Here is a 19,072-nt window from a genome sequence, read left to right as displayed (position 1 = left end):
ATCAAGAGTCACATTCTCCACCAAGTGAGCCAGCCAGGCACACCACCGCAATCAGGTGTAGAACGTTATCCTTCACCTTAAAACTTCCTTTGTACAGTCTGCATCCATTTCTTTTTTTTTATTTTATTTTTATTTTATTATTTTTTTCAACGTTTATTTATTTTTGGGACAGAGAGAGACAGAGCATGAACGGGGGAGGGGCAGAGAGAGAGGGAGACACAGAATCGGAAACAGGCTCCAGGCTCTGAGCCATCAGCCCAGAGCCCGACGCGGGGCTCGAACTCACGGACCGCGAGATCGTGACCTGGCTGAAGTCGGACGCTTAACCGACTGCGCCACCCAGGCGCCCCTGTCTGCATCCACATCTGTTCCACCCTGGAAGCCCTTGATCTGGTGTCTGGCTAGAGATTTACAGCTCCCTCTGTGAAAACAAATAGAGGACAGTGGGCCTCAGTTTCTGGTAGGATGTCTCTTGCTTCTGGATGGGCCCCCTGGCTACTTCTCTCCCTTCTTCCAGCGTTTCATAGATGAGAAACTAGATCTAGAGATTTGGGTTTCAGGCCAAACATTACTGGCTACAACCTGTCAGAGCATGTTGGATGGGTCCCATTGCATCTCATGAAGGATCTTAGTGTTTCTGACCCTAATATGGGGGTAGTGACAGCCTGACTGTCTACTTCCACTCGTGTGTCCCCTCCCAGATGATCATATTCATACCACACCCTCTAGTCACCTCATATTGTATACAATTGATAATCTTGACCTGCTCAGGAATCTCACAGTGGGTTGGAAAACGATATTTTATGAATTCCAGAATTTAATTATCTAAGCAAGAACTGGGGCCACGTGTTACCATCAAATACAGTTCCCCTTGGAAAGGCAGGATCAGTGTTGATTTCCCAGAGCAAGGGGACAGTCAAAAGTGATATCATATGGTGACAGATGGGCTTACTTTCCTGGCTCTCTCCTTTTTGAGAACACTTAAGGACTCGTGTAGGGTGGATTCATTGTATGTCAGCCAAAGACCATCAGTATTTTTCTGATACTTGAGTTGTGACATCAGGTTTGGTTTCTGTGTCCTTTTAATATATTCCTGTTATCCTTTGGGTGTTTATTTTGTGGCATAACAAGATGTTGCAGGCTCACCTGGGACTTTCTCTGTTTAGTTTTGGAATCAATCATTTCTCCCAGGAGCCCTGGTTCCTTTCTGCAGGAAAAGGGATGAAATTCTGGGCTGTGGAAGTCTCCTGTCCTTTCCCTCCTTGCCCTGCTTGGGAGTCGCAGATTCCCTTGGGAAGGAAGCAGATGGAAGGGGTGAGGGCACCCTGAGACCAAAGTGGGTTGGACTCCTGCAGCCCGTGGGGCTATGGACAACTCCTATTCTCTGAAGATTGGTTTTCCCATCTGTGAAATGTGGACTGCAGGAGGCAGAAAAATGGTCCCTAAAAATATATACATCCTAATCCCTGGCCCCTTGAAGTGTTATATATTAAGAAAAGGAATCTTTGCCATTGTTGTGTTTTTTCCCCCAATTATTTCAAGATACTTTATTTTTATTTATTATTATTTATTATTAAAAAAATTTAATGTTTATTTTTGAGAGCAAGAGACGGCGGGGGGGGGGGGGGCAGACAGAGAATCCAAAGCAGGCTCCAGGCTCTGAGCTATCAGCACAGAGCCTCATGTGGGGCTCAAACCCACAAACCATGAGATCATGACCTGAGCCATAGTTGGACGCTTAACCGACTGAGTCACTCAGGTGCCCCCAAGATACTTTATTTTTAAAACAAGTCACAGCACTAAGCTTTCAGCCATTCTGCTGACGCACAAGCTACAAATGCTTGCCCGGCAGCTGAGGGGCATTCTTTAGTGAAGTGAATAAAAATCCATATAAAACAAATATTCAAATAGTTTCCATAGGAACACAGATAAGTGACCCCTCTCCTTCCGTATTGGTGCATCCGTGCCAACCCTACTCACAAAGACATTTCAAAACTAGTGGTAATTAAGTGAAACGGTCCCCCCAAATCCCATAATTCAAGCTAGACTCGAAGTTAACAGCTCCAGGAGCGGCACCTACACGTTACATCCAGGCGGCCGGGGGCGCTTCATCTGCTCTCCCCAGCGCAGGACACCGGCAGCGCGCTGACGTCCTGCTCCTCCACTTCGGGCGGAAGTCGTGGTTCTGGATCTGCTGCATCCGTTGCCATGGAATCTTTGCAATTGTAATTAAAGATCTTGAAATGGGGAAATTATCCTGAGGTATTCGGGTGGGCCGTTAATGTAAAATCACACGCATCCTTATCAGAGTGAGGCAGAGGGAAATTTGACAATCAGTTTGCTCAAGCTACCATTACAAAGTACCATAGCTGGGTGGCTTCAACAACCCAAACTTACTTCTCACAGTTCTGGAGGCTGGGAAGTCCAAGATAAAGGTGCTGGCAAAGTAGATGTCATTCTTAGGCTTCTTCTCTTGGCTGGTAGGAGGCTGCAATATCACTGTGTGCTCACATAAGCTCTTCTTTGTCACCACAGCAAGCTCTCTAGTGTCTCATTTATTTTTTATTTATTTATTTTTTTCAACGTTTATTTATTTTTGGGACAGAGAGACACAGCATGAACGGGGGAGGGGCAGAGAGAGAGGGAGACACAGAATCGGAAACAGGCTCCAGGCTCTGAGCCATCAGCCCAGAGCCCGACGCGGGGCTCGAACTCACGGACCGCGAGATCGTGACCTGGCTGAAGTCGGACGCTTAACCGACTGCGCCACCCAGGCGCCCCTCTAGTGTCTCATTTAAAAACATTAAAAAAAAAAATTTTTTTTTTAATAGGCTCCATTCCCAATATGGGGCTTGAACTTACAACCCTGAGATCAAGAGTTGCATGCTCTACCAACTGAGCTACCCAGTTACCCCTCATTTAAAATTGGGCCTGGGGGACTCAGTCGGTTAAGCATCCGACTTCAGCTCAGGTCATGATCTCATGGTTAGTGAGTTCTAGCCCCATGTCAGGTTCTGTGCTGAAAGCTCAGAGCCTGCTTCCGATTCTGTGTCTCCTTCTCTCTCTGCCCCTCCCCCACTTGCGCTCTATCTCTCTCTCTCTCGAAAATAAATAAACATTAAAAAAAATTACTTGTGTCATTGGCATACAATATTATATTTGTTTCAGGTATACAACATAGTGATTCAACAATTATATACGTGATGAAATGCTCACCATGGGGTGCCTGGGTGGCTCAGTCCATTAAGTAAACTTCAGCTCAGGTCATGATCTCATGGTTTGTGAGTTTGAGCCCCACATTGGGCTCTGCGCTGAAGAGCTCAGATCCTCTGTCTCTCTCTCTCTGTCCCTCCCCTGCTGCACTCTCAAAAATAAATAAACCTTTTCTCTCCATATTATAAGCCTTTATCAAAAGATTAAAGAGTTCATAGAGACAGTGGATTAGTGGTTGCTAGGGTCTGATGGGAGAGGGAATGGGGAGTGAGTGCTGATGGATACAAGGTTTGCTTTTGAAGTGATGAACATATTTTAGAACTAGATAGAAGTAGTGATTGTACAACATTGTGAATGTATGAAATGCCATCGAATGTATACTTTAAAATAGCTAAAATGAGGGGCACCCGCGTGGCTCAGTCGGTTAAGCATCTGACTTGGGCTCAGGTCATGATCTCGCAGTCTGTGGGTTTGAGCCTGGCATCGGGCCCTGTGCTGTCAGCTGAGAGCCTGGAGCCTGCTTGGGATTCTGTGTCTCCCTCTCTGCCCCTCCCCCCATTACACTCTGTCTCTCTCTCTCTCTCAAAAGTGAATAAGCATTAAAAAAAAAGAAGCTAAAACGATAAATTTGATGTTATGTGAATTGTAACTCAACTAAAAACAAAAAAGATGAGAAAGTAAGATAGCCCAGGGTGACCGACTGGCTCAGTCAGTAGAGCATGTGACTCTTGATGTTGGTGTCATGAGTTCAAGCCTCACATAGGGCATAGAGCCTACTTAAAATAAAACAAAAACAAACAGTAAACCCTAACCTCATCTTGTAGCTCACAAAACTGGCAGGGTCAAGACAGTCATCATCTTCATGCATTAATTTGTCCTTTTTTTTTTTTTGTGTTCTTTTACACATTTACTGAGTGTCTACTATGGGGCAGGCCCTGGGTTCAGCATGGTAGATGCAGCAGTTTGATTTGCTCTAGTTGAAATGTGAAGGGAGAGAAGGAATCAGTGAGAAAGAGGAATGGAGGAATATTCTAGGCAGAATAAACAGAACCTGCAAAGGCACTGAGATGGGAACAACAGGTTGGCTAGTGTGGCTGGGGTCAAGTGGTGAGGTTGGAGATCAGCAGGGACAGTCTAGGGTTCTCACCAAAAAATGATTAAAAAAATTTTTTTTTAATGTTTATTTTTGAAGGAGAGAGAGAGAGACAGAGCATGAGTGGAGGAGGGGCGGAGAGAGGGAGACACAGAATCTGAAGCAGGTTTCAGGCTCTGAGCTGTCAGCACAGAGCCCGATGAGGGGTTTGAACCCACGAACCGTGAGATCTTGACCTGAGCCAAAGTCGGACACTTGACTGACTGAACTACACAGGTGCGCCCAAAAATGATTTTTATGTGTGTGGTAAAATACTGTGTGGGTAGGCCCATTTACATGTGAATTTTTTTTTTATAAATACAGTATAGTACTGTAACTGTATTTTTTCTTGTTAGAAAATTTTTAAAAATATTTGTCCATTTTTGAGAGAGAGAGAGAGAGCACAAGCAGGGGAGGGGCAGAGAGAGAGAGGGAGACACAGAATCTGAAGCAGGTTCTAGGCTCTGAGCTGTCAGCACAGAGTCTGATGTGGGGTTAGAACCCACAGACTGAGATCATGTCCTGAGCCGAAGTTGGATGCCCAATAGACTGAGCCACCCAGACTCCCCTTTAAGATTTTATTTTTAAGTAATTTCTACATCCAATGTGGGGCTTGAACTCACAATCTCAAGATAAAGAATAGCATGCTCTATGGACAGCCAGCCAGGTGTCCCAAGGTTCAATTGCATTTTATTATTCATTTATTTATTTTAAAAAAAGTTTATTTATTTTGTGAGAGAGAGAGAGCGCGAGTGCACAAGTGAGCAGGGGGAGGGGCAGAGAGAGGAAAGAGAGAACCCTAAGCAGGCTCTGCGCTGTCAGTGTGGAGCCTGATGCGGGGCTTGATCCCACGACCATGGGCTGGTATCAAGAGTCGGACGCTCAACCAACAGAGCCACCCAGGTGCTGTATTTTATGTATACAATTGTATTTTAAAGTATACAATTCAGGGGCGCCTGGGTGACTCAGTCGGTTGAGCATTGGACTCTTGATTTCAGCTCTGGACATGATCCCAGGATCGTGGTATCGAGCCCTGTGTCAGGCTCCGTGTTGGGTGTGAAGCCTGCTTAAGATTCTCTTTCCCTCTGCCCCTGTCCCCTGCTCACACTTTCACATGTTCTGTTTCTTTCAAAAAAAGAAAAGAAAAGAAAAGAAAAGAAAAGAAAAGAAAAGAAAAGAATTCCAGTGGCATTAAGTACATTCATGATGTTGTACAACTGTCACAACTACCTAGTTCCCAGATGAAATCTGTAAGATGGAGAAAGAGATTGGAATGATGCAGCCAGAAGACCTCCCCAGGAAGTGGCTTTGGCAGTGACACCTGAAGTTTACAGGGCAAGCCAGGTGTAGGTGTGGAATTTGGGTAAGACAGAGAGTGGCTGTCTGCAAGTAGGTGCCCCAAAGAAGCAGTGGGCAGGCCATGTCTGGCATGGGTGCAGTCTGAGTGACTCTTACGCATTGTTTTATCCCTTGAGCTCTGTCTGCAAGGCCAGAATATAGACAGTTTCCAGTGGTCCAGGACTGGGAAGTGTGAAATGCTATAAAGGGTGAACAAGCACAGAGAGAGTATAAGGTGCCACTGACTACTTGGTCTGGCCTACTGAGGGGTACGGAGCCAAGATGTACCCATGTCATGCCATGTACTTCTGGACTTCTGAGCAAAGGTTCTGTCTTGACCTGGGGTGTCCCCTGGTGCTTCTCTCAGTCTGTCTGAGCCTAGTTTCCCGTTGATTCCCCCTCCCCCAGTATGGTCCCAGCACTTCCAGAAGACTTGGTTTATGCATTTGGACAATGGAGCTGGCAGTGGCCCAGTACCTGATATGGTGGTTATACTCTGATTGTGTGGCTGCCATGTATTGGGAAGGAAAGTACTAGGCCCAGGAGGAAGGAGGTACTGTTTAGAGAGAAAAGCAGGAATCACTGAAAGCACAGGGTCAGTTGCCATAGACTATTGCAGGGCAATACCAGAGGACCCAATCTAAACCTATCCCTAGGCAGCTGTTCAGCAACCTCTTGGATCCCCCAGAAATCTCCTACCATTCCTGACTTCACTGATCTCTCAGTGCCTGGTCAGCCTCAGGACCTCTGCACTTGTTTCTGCCCAGAATTGTCCTTCCCACAGGTGTTTGGGGTAGCGCTTAGGAAAGTCCACTCCTACACTCTTTACCATCACTTTCCTTTTTTCAATGTTTTTTATTTTTGGGAGAGAGAGAGAGCAATAGGGGGTTGGGGGCAGAGAGAGAGGGACACAGATCCAAAGGGGCTTTGTGCTGACAGCAGAGAGCTCGGTGCAGGGCTCGAACTCACAAACCGTGATATGATTACCTGAGCCAAAGTCAGACACACAACCAACTGAGCCACACAGGCGCTCCTACCATCACCTTTTTATTTTGACTGTCTGGCCCTGACACCCTGGTGTCTGCCCCAGAGGTTAGGGTAGGTATGAGTCACCCCCTCCCAGTGATTTTGGGGCACAGTGAGGGGTGGGGTTATGGAAAATGCTCAGCACGTATCACTATTCGCACCTCACCCAGCGTGCTAGTCAACTTTCCTTCCCTGTTATCTAAGTAAGTAAGAGTCTGAGGCAAGGGCCTTGGGTTAGCTGCATGGAGAGGGCGGGCCACTCAATCGTGGGGCGTGGCCCGCGGATACATCTAAGGGGGAGGGGCGGGGCCTGGATTTGGGGGCTGCGGCGAGGCTGGAACAAAGGCAGGCACAGAGACAAAGCCCCGCGGTCCCCCAACGCCCCCGGGAACAAAGGGTACACCCCTCCCGGTAGGGCCAGACTTGCCTGTACCGCCACCACGCGTGGGCGCCCGGTTCAGCCCGCAGCTTTTGCATTTGAACTCGGTGACGCCTAGTAGGGTCTTAGGGCCGGACTCACGGCCATCCGGCTTGCTCTCTCCATCCTCTCAAAAGATGAACCCCGCCCCCCCCCCCCCCCCCCCCCGTCCTTTAGCCTCGTCCTGAAACTAGAGATCTCAGCACCAAGGAGCCCTGCAAAAGGGGTCAAGGGCCACCCCAAGGACCATCTCGGAGGCATCCATCCCTCGAGTTTTCTTCGTGCGTAATGTCCTCAGACAGGATCCCCTCCCAGACTCTGCTCCCACCTCAAACTGGATCAAACTGGAGCTCTCTGCCTCCGCCATAGGCCCAGCTTGGACAGGACTTCTTTCTCCCCAGGAGACCCTGCCTAGCTCCAGGATTCTCCACAGAATTTGCTTCCTCCTCAGGATCCACAGAAAGGCCGTGTTTCTCTCCAACAGGATTCCGCTCCCCCACCCCCGCCCCCAGGCCTTGTTCTCTCCATCTGATAGAATTCCCCCCAGACATTGTTTCCTCTCTCAGACAGGACTCCTCCACCCCTCCACCCCCACCCCCGCACAGATCCTGCTCCCAACTGAGGCAGGATTCCTTCCCCGATGAATCTTGCTTCCTCCCTTAGGTGGGATTCTCCCTAAACAGACTCTGTTTTCTTCTCAGACAGGATTCACCGTCCCCCCGCCCCGACCGTGCTTCCGTCCTTAGAATTCTCCCACTATTGAGGTTCATTCAGTTCTCCCACCTGGAAAAGCATCCAAGTCAGCGCAGCGGCTGGCTAAAAGATGCGAAGGGGACGCTTGGGGGGTCAGGCGGGATTTCACAAGACTCGTTGCTCTGTAGCCCCTTGGAATCTATTTGCTTTAGGCAGGTTTCAGTGTTTGTCACGTTAAACAATAAAACAGTTAAAACGCAAAAGTCAGCCACTTGGCTCAGAAGGGGACTTCCCCCTGGCATGGGACCCACCGCCCCGCTCCCTGGACCCAATGTCTCCCTTCGCTTTTGGCCCCGCCTCTTTCCCCAACGCTTGTGGACGCAGCGACTGGAGACTTCTCCGGCCTGGCCTAAGGGGCGGGGATTGAGGTGGTGGCCTGGACTGCCAAATCTCCTGCGCAGTTTCGCGGCCAGGGGATAGAGCTAGAGGGGGAGCACCATCTAGTTAAAGGTGCGCGCGCCCCGCCCGCGTACTCTGTTGCGGCGGTGATGTCAATCGCCCCGCCCCCGCCGCGCAGGCGGCGCCGGGATAGTGTAGGCGGAGGTAGGAAGACCCGGCTCAGGCGCGTGCGTACTCGCGGCCTCGCCTCAGGCGGCCGACCCGGGCCCCGCCCCCGGGCGCAAGGCACCCAGCGCGCTTGCGCGACGGCGTCGGCGCCAGTTATTTCTGTCCCGCCCCCCGGCCGCGGCTCTTTCTGCGAGCGGGCGCGCGGGCGAGCGGTTGTTCGCGTGGCGTGTGGCTCGGTTTCTGGGCGGCCTGTGAAGAGGAAGCGCGGTCTTCGTCGGCGGAAGGCTAGCGGGCGGCGGCCGGTCGGGCTTCGGCAGCGCCCCGCGCGCAGCGGGCAGTAGCCCAGGCGGCGCGTGGCGGCGCTCGGCCTCGCGGCGGCGGCGGCCCAGCAGTTGGTGGCGAGCGCGTTTGCGCCTGCGCGGCGGGCCCCGCGCCCCTCCTCCCCCCTGGGCGCCCCCGGCGGCGTGTGAATGGCGGCCTCGGCGGCGGCGGCCTCGGCCGCGGCGGCGGCGGCGGCCTCGGCCAGCCCGGGTCCGGGCGAGGGTTCGGCGGGCGGCGAAAAGCGCGCCGCCGCCTCCTCGGCCGCGGCTGCGGCCTCGGCCTCGGCGTCGTCGCCCGCGGGGGGCGGTGGCGAGGCGCTGGAGCTCCTGGAGCATTGCGGTGTGTGCCGGGAGCGCCTGCGCCCCGAGAGGGAGCCGCGCCTGCTGCCCTGCCTGCACTCGGCCTGCAGTGCCTGCCTCGGGCCTCCGGCGCCCGCCGCCGCCAACAGCTCGGGGGATGGCGGTGCGGCGGGCGACGGCGCCGGTGAGTACGGTCCGACCGAAGTAGCCCATCCCCCACCGCATTCCCGACTCGGTGTGGGGATTGGGTTCTCAGCGTGGTGATGGCGGGGAATCATTTGGGTGAGAGGATAGGGACCTGGATAGTGCGTGTCGGAATTGGGTATGGGCATTGGAGTCTGGGCTGGGCGCTCACAAGGGGTGTCTGCTTCAAGTTCGATGAAGGAAGGGTTTGGCCTCCTTCTTGAGGAGAGGATCCGGCCCTCCTTGGGATGGAGGTTGAGGCTCAGTGGGACCATGGGGTTATCGCTTGGAGGTGAATTTGCAACAGTCTCAAAAAGGAATTTTTTTTTCCCCCCAGTGGTTGACTGTCCTGTGTGCAAGCAGCAATGCTTCTCCAAAGACATTGTGGAGAATTATTTTATGCGTGACAGTGGCAGCAAGGCTGCCACAGACTCCCAGGATGCAAATCAGGTATGTCCTGCTCCAGCAAACCCTAGGAGGCCTGGGGACGTGGTACTAGTTCCAGACTTTATTTTTCTCACACTGCAAGGCTCTAGGCAGACTGCATAGGCTAGGTAAAGACACTATTTCAGGTTGTATTACCTGGGGTGTATGTAAGGACCTATTTGGTGGTTCTGTCTCTGCTTACTTTGCCTTTGCCCAGCAGTGCTGCACTAGCTGTGAGGATAACGCCCCTGCCACCAGCTACTGTGTGGAGTGCTCTGAGCCGCTGTGTGAGACGTGTGTGGAGGCACACCAGCGGGTGAAGTACACCAAGGACCACACTGTGCGCTCCACTGGTATGCAAGGCAGAGGGGAAAAGCCTTGGTTACCTTACATCTGTTCTCAGCTGTTTGTGGTGCTGGTTACAGATGGCGGATGGGTCCCAAGGAGCTTTTTGTTTTTTTCTTCTCTTTTCTTTCTTTTTTTTTTAGGGGGTACGACCTGAAGGGTTTTAGGGCACCAGTCAAAAATGGGGAGGCTGGGGCTCAGGTGTGCCAGTCTCTGCCTGCTGGTCCAGGTGGGAGGGAAAAGGCCATAGGCAGGGAGTGGGCAGAGTCCCGGACAGCGGAGGGGGTTTGGAGGGGGGTGCTCTGTATGCCAGGGGGCCTTTTGCACTGAGGGTTCAAGGAAGCTCATCAGGGACCCACCCCCACCCCCTCCTCAGGGGAAAAGCTCCAGTGGGAGGGGCCAGCTTATTCCAACAGGGAAGCCCAGGGAGTTTGGAGAAAGGGTATGAGGCCTTTTGAAGAATTCACTGGCAACATGGTTGAGTCTCTGTATGGGAGAGTGAGGCCTCTGAGCCACAGTGTGTTGATAAACTGCAAGAACCTTCAAGACCATTATGGACGGAGAGTGAGTTTTAGAAATCTTTTCATCTTCGGATCATACGCATTTCAAAGTTCAGCTAAAGTATTTGTAGGCTTTTCTGTAAATGTTGGTAGTGGCACATAAAAGGACTTTTTGAGTCTAGCCTGGTTTTTGGTTCAGAACTCACTACGTGTGGCCTTCTGGTAGTTACACTGTGACTTCTCAGTCACAGAGGATAGCATAGCATTGGCAAGAAGATAAGGATGGAGGTGGTGGCTGTGGGGCATGAGGAATCGGGAGCAAAGGGCTCCTGGGTTTAGTCACGCAGGGTGCAGGAGGGGGCAATATTGGAGGAACTGTGGTCTGTCTGGTTGATTTGTATCCCAGTGTTGTATGTCTTAGGCTGGAATAGTGTAGCCAAGATGTAATTGAGATTGGGTAGATGGTCTCAAGCGGCTTGCTGGTGGGGACAGGTTGGGGGTGGGGTAGTGGCGTATTGGCCTTTTTGCAGTATTTAATCACCAAGAATCTTCTCAGAGAGAGGAGACTTGATCTCTCAGTGAGGGGTTTGGTCTGACATTTTCACTTTTTCTATCCTGACAAGGCTTTGTGAGGCCAGAACCTTCCGTAGGCCTATGGGTTGTGAAAGGTTTGTGGACTTCTTAATTACTGAAGAGAGCTCAACCAAGACATGACTTCTGAGGAAGCTGCACCTGAGCGGTGTCTCTAGTCCCTGATTTGCTTCTGTGTGTGCCAGCAAGCAAACATTCTGTGTGCTTGGATGCCACAGTAGCCATAATCTCTCCTCTGCTGGACAGAACCTGCTGTGAGAGAGGAGAAATGGAGCCCAGTGGAGGTTTTCAAGGTGGAGGGGCTCTCCTGAGTGTCTACCCAGGGAAGGTTCTAGTAAAGGGAATAGCAGATGGGAGGTCTCTGTCAAAGTCTTTAGAGTTTGTTGTCAGTGTCAGAAGCTGGAAGGAGCAGGGGTAGTTCTCTGGGTCAGGGTTGGGGCAGAGGGTTTTGAGAGGAAGGATCTAGGCTTACAGGCCTGTGCTTTTTTCCTGGCCACTGATGCAGGGCCTTTGGGTTTTCCCAGCAGACAGCCTATGGTTGCAGGACAGGCAGGAAGTGAGGCCTTAAGTTCTGTCTACCACTTGAGTTGGAGATAGCTAAAGGATGAGCTTCAGCCTCATGGTTTCTTCTGTTCCCCAGGGCCAGCCAAGTCCAGGGACGGTGAGCGCACAGTGTACTGCAACGTGCACAAGCACGAGCCCCTTGTGCTGTTCTGTGAGAGCTGTGACACCCTCACTTGTAGGGACTGCCAGCTCAACACCCACAAGGACCACCAGTGAGTACTGAAGCAGGATGGCTGGGTGCTGCCCGTTCCCATGTTCAGCACCCAGGCCCACTTCTGTTTGCCCTCAGATATCAGTTTCTGGAGGATGCAGTGAGGAACCAGCGCAAGCTCCTGGCCTCACTGGTAAAACGCCTTGGGGACAAGCATGCGACGCTGCAGAAGAACACCAAGGAGGTTCGCAGCTCGTAAGTGTGGAAGCCAGGGCCATAGTTGGGGGCAGTTCCTGCTGAGCACCTTCCTAGCCTGGCTCACTCTGCTGCTCCCCCAGGATCCGCCAAGTGTCTGATGTACAGAAGCGTGTGCAGGTGGATGTGAAGATGGCCATTTTGCAGATCATGAAGGAACTGAACAAGCGGGGCCGTGTGCTGGTCAACGATGCCCAGGTATGCCCCGTTTGAGGGGGGAGGGTTTCTGGGTCCCATCTGCTGGCTGCCAACCCTATCTACAGTGGGAGGGTCTTGGGGACTAGCACTTTCTGCTGGCTGTTGATGCCATCCTTGGTGTTTTCTTTCCTTGGTCTTCTCCTCTACCTGCAGAAGGTGACAGAGGGGCAGCAGGAGCGCCTGGAGCGACAACACTGGACCATGACCAAGATCCAGAAGCACCAGGAACATATCCTGCGCTTTGCCTCATGGGCTCTGGAGAGTGACAACAACACAGCTCTGCTGCTCTCCAAGAAGCTGGTGTGTGCTGGTGGACACTCAGGGGATGGGATCCAGGCAGGTGCCGCTCAGCACCCTGGAGCCTTGTTTATTGTCTGTATGTTCACGCACTGCCCCTTTTTCAGATCTATTTCCAGCTGCATCGGGCCCTCAAGATGATTGTGGATCCTGTGGAGCCACATGGCGAGATGAAGTTCCAGTGGGACCTCAATGCCTGGACCAAGAGCGCAGAGGCTTTCGGTGTGTCGCTTTCTTTTCTGTGTTACATATTGCAATCATTCCAGGCATTGTCTTCTTAATGCTGATTTTTTCTTTATGCAGGCAAGATCGTGGCAGAGCGTCCAGGCACCAACTCAACAGGCCCTACGCCCATGGCCCCTCCTCGGGCTCCAGGGCCCTTGAGCAAGCAGGGTTCTGGCAGCAGCCAGGTGAGCAGGGGAGGGGGGACCCTGGCAGCGTAGGGTAGGGGCAACGGTCCTATGGGACACCTGCTCACTGAGGTCCACCTGCTTTGCCCACAGCCCATGGAGGTGCAGGAAGGCTATGGCTTTGGCTCAGGTGAGTGCCTTGTAGGTGGGAGAGCTCCAGTGCTTTAGGTCTATCCCCAACCTTCTTTTTTCTGTTTTCTGAGCAGACGATCCTTACTCGAGTGCAGAGCCCCATGTGTCAGGTGTGAAGCGGTGAGTTTGGCTGTCCTTTGGTGGAGGCAGATGGGGATAGGGATGGGTGTGCTAACACCAAGCCGCACCCACAGGTCCCGCTCCGGTGAGGGCGAGGTGAGTGGCCTCATGCGTAAGGTGCCACGGGTGAGCCTTGAGCGCCTGGACCTGGATCTCACGGCTGATAGCCAGCCACCAGTTTTCAAAGTCTTCCCAGGCAGCACCACTGAAGATTACAATCTCATTGTTATTGAGCGCGGTGCTGCAGCTGCTGCTGCTGGACAGCCTGGGACTGCTCCACCTGGGGCTCCCGGTGCCCCTCCACTGCCTGGCATGGCCATTGTCAAGGTGAGTCTGCCCCAAGTGACTGGCTGGGAAATGAACGCCCACGTCAGCATCCTGCTGAACACCCCTGATCTCTTTGCAGGAGGAAGAGACAGAGGCGGCCATCGGAGCCCCACCTGCTGCCACTGAAGGCCCTGAGACCAAGCCTGTGCTGATGGCCCTGGCGGAGGGCCCCGGCGCTGAGGGCCCCCGCCTGGCCTCACCCAGTGGCAGCACTAGTTCAGGTCTAGAGGTGGTGGCTCCAGAGGGCACTTCAGCCCCAGCAGGTGGCCCCGGTGCCCTGGATGACAGTGCCACCATCTGCCGCGTCTGCCAGAAGCCAGGCGATCTGGTCATGTGCAACCAGTGCGAGTTCTGCTTCCACCTGGACTGCCACCTGCCTGCCCTGCAGGATGTGCCAGGGTGCGAGGCTTGTGTAGGGTCTGTGCCGGGTGGAGGGCTGGGCTGGCTGGCTTCTGTGCAGCCCCTCATTCTCCTTCCATCCAGGGAGGAGTGGAGTTGCTCTCTCTGCCACGTGCTCCCTGATCTGAAAGAGGAAGATGGCAGCCTGAGTCTGGATGGTGGTGATAGCACTGGTGTGGTGGCCAAGCTCTCGCCAGCCAACCAGCAGGTGAGGGTGAAGGCCTGCTCCTTTAAGAGTTGCTCAGCAGCCTTACCCCTCTTTGGCTCTGATGTCACTTGTCCTGTTCATAGAAGTGTGAGCGTGTCCTGCTGGCCCTGTTTTGTCACGAGCCCTGCCGTCCCCTGCACCAGCTGGCTACTGACTCCACTTTCTCCCTGGTGAGTCCTGGGACTTCAGCGGGGGAGGGGGGGGGGTGGGGCTGCCTGGCCTCACTTTCAGCCTGGCCTCTGTCTACAGGATCAGCCTGGTGGCACCCTGGACTTAACCCTGATCCGCGCCCGTCTCCAGGAGAAGTTGTCACCTCCCTATAGCTCCCCCCAGGAGTTTGCCCAGGATGTGGGCCGCATGTTTAAGCAGTTCAACAAGCTGACAGAGGTGAGCTTGGGGGAGAATGGGGCTGGTGGCAGGGGGAGGGTAGGTGGGAGGAGGGAGAGCTAGGACCCACCTACTGCAATATGCCTGGCTCAGGACAAGGCAGATGTGCAGTCCATCATCGGCCTGCAACGCTTCTTCGAGACTCGCATGAATGAGGCCTTTGGTGACACCAAGTTCTCAGCTGTGCTGGTGGAGCCCCCACCGCTGAGCCTGCCTGGTGCTGGCCTGAGTGCCCAGGAGCTATCCAGTGGTCCTGGTGATGGCCCCTGAGGCTGTGGCCTCTCAGGCCAACCCAACGTGGCTCTGTTCTCTGTCCTGTCAAATCCCCTCTCCCCCACGCCCCCCTCTGGTGGCCTGGCTCCTACTTCTTGGTGGCCCCATCCCCCAGTCCTTCACAATATGGTTTTTACTTATGTGGATTTAATAAAAACTTCACCAGTTCTTCGGGCCTCTTTTGGTGGGGGCCGTGGTCCTGGGGCCTTGTCTCAATTCCCTCACCATGCCCTGGTGGACAGAGTAGGTGTGGGGGCATTTGCCCTCAGCCACCTTGGTGTCCATGGGGTAGGGAAGAGCATCCTTCTTGGGCCCTTCCCAATGGAGAGAGTGTTTCAGATTGGGGGAAGGGTCGCATGGTGAACATGCTGGAGGTTGTTGGGTGCCCTCTAGGTGGGAAGGTCCAGGCTGATGTGCGGGGCAGGCAGGGTGAAGCCCCAGATACATCCTGCATGGTGGCCATTCTTCCTGAGTGCTTCCTAGACTTGGGTATAACTATTTTTCATAATCAGATGGTACCATACTGAGCTGGGTGTTTGAGGATCCCTGGCAGATGAGCCCAGACTTCCAGGGTATGTGGGAAACCCACTGTCTTCAAGGTGATAGGCACTGGAGATCTTGGGAGGGGTGCTGAAGCAGGGCTCACAGCTGACCATCCGCTCCCAAACTGAACATCCCCGGACACTTGACCTGTCAACCACTGCCACAAACAGGGAAGCAGTCCAGCCTTCTTTATCTCACACCCCCCCTAATGTGGCACTTGGCCTTCTGCCATGCATGCCAACCACCCCTTTACCAAGCCTGTATGTGACCTCTGTCCCAAGGGACCCCAGCCTGGCCCACATCAGGCCAGTCACACAGGCCTAGGAATTAGTGTCCAATCCTTTATTACAGAAGAAGTACAGTAAAACTGCCAGGCATCTGTTGCCTGCCTCCCACCAGGGTGGTATAGGGTGGTCAGTCCCTCCGCAGATTCTTGAGCCGCTCCTCCAGGTCTGCGTCGGCATCTACTAGGGCTGAGGCTGCAGCTTCTGCTTTCTTCCCACTGGCAGTCACACTGAGTGAGCCTCCGGTAGAGGGGAGGTCTACAGAGTGGGGGGAATAGGACAGCTCCTGTAGAAAGGAATAATGCTGGGAGGGGAGGGGTCGGGCTGTGGCTGGACCGTTGGGTGGGACAGGGCCCAAGGTTTGGTGCACTCACTTGACAGCTCATCTGTCAGGCTCAATCCTAGCTCATCCAGGACCTGGGACACAACGGCGTCACTTGGGAAGAGAGAAGAATTTTATGAGGGCCAGGCCTGTATGAGGACCACGCATCCATTCCCACCCTCCCCACACCTGGTGTCCCCTAACCTCTCCTCTTCATCTTCCTCATCACCCATGGCATCATCGATTGCATCATTCATCATCTCCTCCTTCATGTCCATGATCTCGGCCTGCCGCTCAAATTCCATCATGATCTTCTGGATTTGAGGCAACTTCAGCTGGAAGTGGGGTGTGGGGAGGGTGAGTCTGAGTCTGGTCCTTGACATTAGTTGGGGGAGGAGGGAAGGGGAATGGGAGAGGCGCACCTGTCTGTTCATGGTGCCCATGGCTTTGGTGACCCCCTTCATAGCTTGTGCCATTGAGTTGTTAGACTTCAGTGTCTGGATCTTCAGGGACACCGCCTGGATGTTGGCCCTCATCAACACAAATTTGCGCACGTAACGCCGAGTGCGCACCAAGTCTTTTGCCATGATTCGCACGGCATCCTGAGGGAGTGGACAAAGGTGGCAGGGAGAGTGGGCTGAGGGAAGAGGCTCCAATTGCACCATTCCAATTGATGTTTTCAGCAATTTACATGTGGTTAAACCCAGTGGTCACTTCCCCCTCCCTCCTCCCAACCTCATTCTCCTGTCTCTTGGGTCACCACTCCATAGGCTCCTTTGTAGCTTACTTCTCTGACCCACAAACGCTGGAAGGAAGGCTGAGCTCACTGTATTCAGTCATCCTTTCCCCTCCGTATCTAGAGTCACACTCCCTTGACTTAGGATGTCTATTCCTGGCTGATGAATTTGCCTCTCCCTCCACCTCACATAGGCTCATCCCACATCACCTGTAAATCTATCCATAGCTCCTGACTTCCTTAAATCTCTTCCTTGCCTTGCTTATTCTGGGAATTGGCACGTCTTCAACCCAACTGCTCAGGTGCAAGCTCTATCACCTGTCATGGGCTCTGCTCCCTAGTGCTTCAGGCTGTCTATTTTATTTTTTTAACTTAGTTTTGAGGGGTGGGGGGCAGAGGATATGAAGCAGGCTCTGCACTGACAGCAGTGAACCCTACGCAGGGCTAGAACTCAAGAACTGTGAGATCATGACCTGAGCCTAAGCTGGATGCTCAACCAACTAAGCCATCCAGGTGCCCCTCTGTCTCTTTTACTGAGCTCTAGGGCACAGTGTATTTCAGGCCACATCTCTTTGCATTAACACCTCTGACTCCACTCCCACTGTGGCCCTTGATTTCAACTGGTCTGGCCTATCCTCTGTCCTGAGCTCACCTATCACTCACTCATGGAACATTTGCTTCATCTGTTTCACGCACTGGTTGCTTGGATTTTTACAGGCTCACTCTCTATTACTCAAGGTTTGTGGCCCTGATGTCACCTTCTGGGAGGCAGTCTTTCTGGATCCCCAAAATAGGGAAGCCCTGCTTGCCCTTTGTTTCACTCAAAGCACCTATCTATTGGTGTCCTGTCATACATGGTCTGTGGTTAGAGCAATGTCTGACCAAACAGCACCTAGTCCTGTGTCCCAGCCTTTGCCCAACTGAGCTCACCATCTGGCCCTGCTTGGCCATCTTCTTGATGTCTGCAATGATTTTCTTCTCCTGGGTCTCTAGCTTCTGTCGTTCACGGTCCAACTCTCGCATGGCACGGTTCAGGGCCCGCTGGTTCTGCCTCAGCAGTTCCTCTGGTGTCTTCCGGCGCCCAAACAACAGGTCCATGGTAGCAGGAGCCCACCAGTGGGCCTGTGCCAAGTGTGAGGCCTAGCTACAAGGTGGTGGGAGAGCCCAGAAAAAGGGCAAGAAGCAGAGCAGGGATCACAATGTGTATGGGGAGGGGTGACAGTTGGTCTTTCAAAAAGGGAAGGGGTGAGTAGGGAGAGGAAGTGACAACAGAAGGCCAAAATGTAGTCTGGAACACCACAGTAGCCCCATGGATACAAGTGGGCCAGCAATATCTGAAAGTCCTCCACGATAGACCCACCCCAGCCTTTCATCATAGTGCCCCCAAGGAGGTTCAAGGCTTCAGCCTCTCTCCAGATCATGGTGAGGACCTGGATTGGGACGCTGAGCGCCTAAGACAGGGCAATTGTGGGGAACCGACTGGGGATGGAAGGATAAGTGGAGGGCCTGAGTGCCAATAACAAAGTGGATACAGGGAGTTCTGAAGCTGACAGCGTATGAATGGCATTCGGATTTGGAGGGCCCAAATGGAGAAGGAACCTGGGTGAGGAGAATATGGTTGTGGGGCGCGGGAGAAACCGGTACGCTAAGGACGTGATGGACGCTGGAGAGCTTTGTAGACCTAGGAGAGTTAGGGGTCCTTGGGGATCCCTGTACACCCAGAGAGGGAAGACGGGCGTTAGGGCGCCCTGTTCACTTAGGTCAGAATCGCGGGGGGGGGGGGGGGGGGGGTCGTGGGGAAGCCTGCACACCGAGAACAAGTTGGCCCGATGATGAAGCCAGGGTCCCGGGGAGGGGCAAGGCAGTCGACGCCCAGGTGGAGAGGCCCTCGTATGTCGTCGCCCACGCACCCACCCGGGACCCTCGGCACGGCAGGGGCCACTCACCGGAGCTGGGACGGGAATCCGCTTCCGCTTCCGGGTCACACTCTCCTCACTCGGATTCCAGGCGCGCCCACCAACGACAGCCCCTCGGTTCTTTCTCCCGTCGTCGCCGTTTCCGGAAAAGATGATCTGACGTCACACGTTCCGCCGGCACCCGGAACGATGGGAGGGGACAAGAGCGCGCGTGCGTACGTCTTCTGGAGGGGCCCGGCACCTAGGCGCATGCGCACCACCTTTCGTCTCTCTACGGCCTGCCTGAGGGTGTTCCATAGGTTCCAGCCGAGCCACGTATGGGATCCCAGTTCCCGCCGGGTTGGTGCATCATCGGGCGCCTTCCGCCTGGCCACCCCAGAGGTCCCGCACCCCACCACTTCACCCACTAGAGGGCCCAGCTCATCCGACGGACCCTGACGTCTCCCTAATATTTCTGGACCTCAGCACCTGGTAGCACCCGGGACAAGTTCTTAATAG

At 53.5% G+C, this 19,072-nt stretch overlaps 2 protein-coding genes and 1 long non-coding RNA gene across 6 annotated transcripts; 1 reads left to right on the top strand and 2 right to left on the bottom strand.

The window, feature by feature from the left end:
• Nucleotides 1-351: 351 nt before the first annotated feature.
• LOC123577854 lies at nt 352-2,270 on the bottom strand. Its single transcript, XR_006702108.1, has 3 exons — nt 2,081-2,270; nt 1,147-1,289; nt 352-421 (listed from the first exon to the last, which is right to left on the bottom strand). It is a non-coding gene; the product is annotated as an uncharacterized LOC123577854 (long non-coding RNA).
• A 6,301-nt stretch (nt 2,271-8,571) lies between these two features.
• Nucleotides 8,572-14,941, top strand: TRIM28 (tripartite motif containing 28). Of its 2 annotated transcripts, XM_045440130.1 has the most exons (17): nt 8,572-9,191; nt 9,528-9,640; nt 9,837-9,969; nt 11,693-11,828; nt 11,906-12,022; nt 12,106-12,220; nt 12,374-12,520; nt 12,625-12,739; nt 12,821-12,927; nt 13,021-13,057; nt 13,134-13,179; nt 13,254-13,506; nt 13,586-13,905; nt 13,990-14,113; nt 14,197-14,283; nt 14,363-14,500; nt 14,594-14,941. In XM_045440130.1, the coding sequence occupies exons 1-17, from the start codon at nt 8,858-8,860 to the stop codon at nt 14,768-14,770; spliced, it is 2,499 nt and encodes an 832-aa protein (XP_045296086.1). In that variant the 5' UTR covers nt 8,572-8,857; the 3' UTR covers nt 14,771-14,941. The 2 variants fall into 2 exon arrangements, with proteins under 2 accessions (XP_045296086.1, XP_045296085.1); XM_045440129.1 differs by having other exon boundaries at nt 8,631-9,191; nt 13,586-14,113.
• Nucleotides 14,942-15,643: 702 nt separating this feature from the next.
• CHMP2A (charged multivesicular body protein 2A) lies at nt 15,644-18,754 on the bottom strand. Of its 3 annotated transcripts, none has more exons than XM_045440143.1 (6): nt 18,605-18,754; nt 17,589-17,802; nt 16,345-16,524; nt 16,127-16,257; nt 15,975-16,036; nt 15,644-15,858 (listed from the first exon to the last, which is right to left on the bottom strand). In XM_045440143.1, exons 2-6 carry the CDS (start codon nt 17,754-17,756, stop codon nt 15,731-15,733), a joined length of 669 nt encoding a protein of 222 aa, XP_045296099.1. In that variant the 5' UTR covers nt 17,757-17,802; nt 18,605-18,754; the 3' UTR covers nt 15,644-15,730. The 3 variants fall into 3 exon arrangements, with proteins under 3 accessions (XP_045296099.1, XP_045296100.1, XP_045296101.1); XM_045440144.1 differs by having other exon boundaries at nt 17,589-17,798; nt 18,605-18,734; XM_045440145.1 differs by lacking the exon at nt 18,605-18,754 and adding an exon at nt 18,470-18,490.
• Between the last annotated feature and the right edge of the window lie 318 nt (nt 18,755-19,072).

Source organism: Leopardus geoffroyi, chromosome E2 (assembly GCF_018350155.1).
Source record: "Leopardus geoffroyi isolate Oge1 chromosome E2, O.geoffroyi_Oge1_pat1.0, whole genome shotgun sequence".
NCBI classification, from domain to species: domain Eukaryota; kingdom Metazoa; phylum Chordata; class Mammalia; order Carnivora; family Felidae; genus Leopardus; species Leopardus geoffroyi.
Note: the sequence above shows the minus strand (reverse complement) of the source record. Positions and strands in the feature narration are given on the sequence as shown.